This window comes from Armigeres subalbatus, chromosome 3 (genome assembly GCF_024139115.2).
Source record: "Armigeres subalbatus isolate Guangzhou_Male chromosome 3, GZ_Asu_2, whole genome shotgun sequence".
Taxonomy (NCBI): domain Eukaryota; kingdom Metazoa; phylum Arthropoda; class Insecta; order Diptera; family Culicidae; genus Armigeres; species Armigeres subalbatus.
In genome coordinates, this window is record NC_085141.1 from 349,011,993 (window position 1) to 349,015,165 (window position 3,173).

Here is a 3,173-nt window from a genome sequence, read left to right on the forward strand (position 1 = left end):
CAATCAATTATTTATTACGATTCCAGTTCGAACGAAAAGGTATTTACAAATTCAAGGGAACTTCAATGAGGATATAAGCGACGAGCCCACGCAGTAATACATTTATGTGTCGAAGTGGCGCTTCAATAGGGGAGAATAAGCAAAGCAATCTCCAATCCAATGACCAATATGCACCAGTTCATGAAGAGTTAGTTTAAGGTCACTCCTGACGGAATCCAAGTTTAAAAGTGCTCGCGTTTTCGGGGCACACCACTCGATTCAGAAGCGGCGCACAACTGTCATTTTTGTTGACTTAGCTTTGCTGCGTCGCAGCATGCGTGAAATAATAAAAATGACAGTTGTGCGTTGCTTCCCTATCGAGTGGTGTGCCCCCGAAAACGCGAGCACTTTTAAACTTGGATTCCGTCAGGAGTGACCTTAAATGGATTTTTCCTGGTAATGGTCAACGTTTACTTCGAATGAATGAGCTATTTGCGTTGAGCAAAAATGATTTGACTCGTGCAACTCCACAAATAATATTTTTTTATCGGTTTTATTTTTATCAATTCATAAATATTCTGTAAGAAATATTATCGATTTAAGATTAATCAATAAGAAGACACTGGACCCATTGCATTGTTTAAAAAATTCTCATTTCCTACAATTGGATTTTGAATGTTGGTTTCAATTTGTTCTCACCATGTGTGGATTTTTCAATTCTTGTCAACCTTTTTTTCCCTCTCATCCTATATATCCGTTTTTCTTTACTTTCCCCTACCAGGTCTATATTTTCAAAGCAAGGCAAACTTTTTTCATGTGACAAATCGACTTGTTCCCCATACATGGAGTATTGTAGCCCAACAGTCAACACCACAAAGCACCACCTTGAACTTTTAAACCGCTGCGCGTTACATTGGGATTATTGGCACAGTTGCTGAAGCAGTTGTTTTTCAATACTTCCTCTTTGGTTTCTTTTTTCGATCGAGAATCGAGACTGCTCGCAAACTACACCAGAAGAAATTGACATCTCATCGTCTCGATACTGTGAACCAGTTTAGTCGAGATTTCCAGTTGAGGCGTTATTTTGAAAATGCCCGCACTGCATTACAGCTGATGGGGACTGGATGTCTGGGACTATTTGTTTTGGTTGAATTTAATTGATATCTGAAAGGTGATGTTGTTTTATTTACAACAAGTGATCATGTTTACTCGTGAATGAAAGCCGCACCGCAATTTAGTTATAGGGTCTACTTTCGCTTGTACCGATATGGCAAGGACATCCGGCAAGTATTGTAGAACGTGCATTCATATGTTGGGGTACTTACTGCTTAAAGTTCAAAGCATTAAGAATAAGAATAAAATTTATACTATAAATATTGAACGCAATCTTCCAGAAGGTATCATTTAGCTGCCAGCTCTTCAAGTGTAGAAAACATCCGTTCTTAATTTAAAATGGCTTTCAAGGTACGTAAGGAACAACATATCTCAAGTTCTTGACTAATAAATTTTTCATCCAAAACAGATCGCTGCATTCTTCGCCTGCCTGGCATTCGCCAACGCCGGATATCTGCAACCAGCGGCTTACCAAGCGGCCCCATTGGCCTACAACGCCCAGGCTCTGTCCTATGGATATTCCAGCCCGGTACAGCGTCTGGCATATGCTGCTCCCATTGCCCAGCAGGCTTATGCTGCCCCAGCTCTGAGCTTGGCTCGTAGCTACGCTCCGGCTCTGTCCTACTCGGCACCATTGGCCAAGACGGTTGCCATTGCCCAGCCAGCTGCCATCGCCCACTCTGCCCCACTGGCTTATGCTCCAGCTCAAGCCACCAGCTATACCAGCTCCTTCATGAAGTACAACAGCCCTTTGATCACTTATGCTTACTAAGAAGATTGGGTAATGGTTTTCTATTAGACAGTACTTGTTGATGAATAAATAATTTTTGACATTTCAAATGAATCCTTTTTCATATGTTCAGATGTTACAATCGTTTCTAGTCAAGAAAAAAGGCATTTCGCAACTTTTCTTAAGTGCGATTCAAATAGAGTCCGACTGCCAACCCTCACCGACAAGCTATTATAAAATTTCTCGTTACATTTATTTATCGTAAAAAATCAAAACAAAAATTTATCATCGGCACCATCCCATCCAATTTTGAGCATTTTCCATGAATTTACCATGTTTGAAAACTCAAATAATTTGAAAAATGTTTTGGAAGTCATCAATCAATTTCCTTCCTTCAAATCAATCATTGGTGATTGGACTATTTAAGCTACAAACTACTTCTGCTGGTATCCGCAACTTAGCGGCTTATGATGAGCTCGAAATTCCCTAACCGGACTCTTAGGCAAAGCAATCATATTCTATTGGATTGGATTTGGATTGGATTTGGATTGGATTTGGATTGGATTTGGATAGGATTTGGATTGGATTTGGATAGGATTTGGATTGGATTTGGATTGGATTTAGATTGGATTTGGATTGGTTTGGATTGGTTTGGATTGGATTTGGATTGATTTGGATTGGTTGGATTGGTTTGGATTGATTTGGATTGATTGATTTGATTGACCTGGATTGGTTTGGATTGGTTTGGATTGGATTGGATTGGTTTGGATTGGTTGGATCTGGATTGACTTGGTTGGTTTGGTTGGATCTGGTTGGTTTGGATTGGTTTGGATTGGTTTGGATTGGTTTGGATTGGTTGGATTTGGACTGGTTTGGACTGGTTGGTTTGGATTGGTTTGGTTGGTTTGGTTGGTTTGGATTGGTTTGGATTGGTTTGGATTGGTTTGGATTGGATTTGGTTGGTTTGGTTGGTTTGGATTGGTTTGGTTGGTTTGGATTGGTTTGACTGGATCTGGATTGGTTTGGATTGGTTTGGTTGGTTTGGATTGGTTTGGATTGGTTTGGTTGGTTTGGACTGGTTTGGATTGGTTTGGATTGGTTTGGTTGGTTTGGATTGGTTTGGATTGGATCTGGACTGGATGTGGAGTGGTTGGACTGGTTTGGACTGGTTTGGACTGGATTTGGATTGGTTTGGATTGATTTGGATTGGTTTGGTTGGTTTGGATTGATTTGACTGGATTGGTTGACCTGACTGACTTGGACTGGATTTGGTTGGTTTGGATTGGACTGACTTGGATTGGATTTGGATTGACTTGGACTGACCTGGACTGGATCTGGACTGGATTTGGAC

General features: G+C 40.6%; 1 protein-coding gene across 1 annotated transcript; it reads left to right on the plus strand.

Moving 5' to 3' along the window:
* The first annotated feature begins 1,293 nt into the window (after window positions 1-1,293).
* On the plus strand, window positions 1,294-1,926 carry LOC134223038 (cuticle protein-like). The gene is made up of 2 exons (XM_062702175.1): window positions 1,294-1,443; window positions 1,502-1,926. Exons 1-2 carry the CDS (start codon window positions 1,432-1,434, stop codon window positions 1,862-1,864), a joined length of 375 nt encoding a protein of 124 aa, XP_062558159.1. The 5' UTR covers window positions 1,294-1,431; the 3' UTR covers window positions 1,865-1,926.
* Window positions 1,927-3,173: the final 1,247 nt, after the last annotated feature.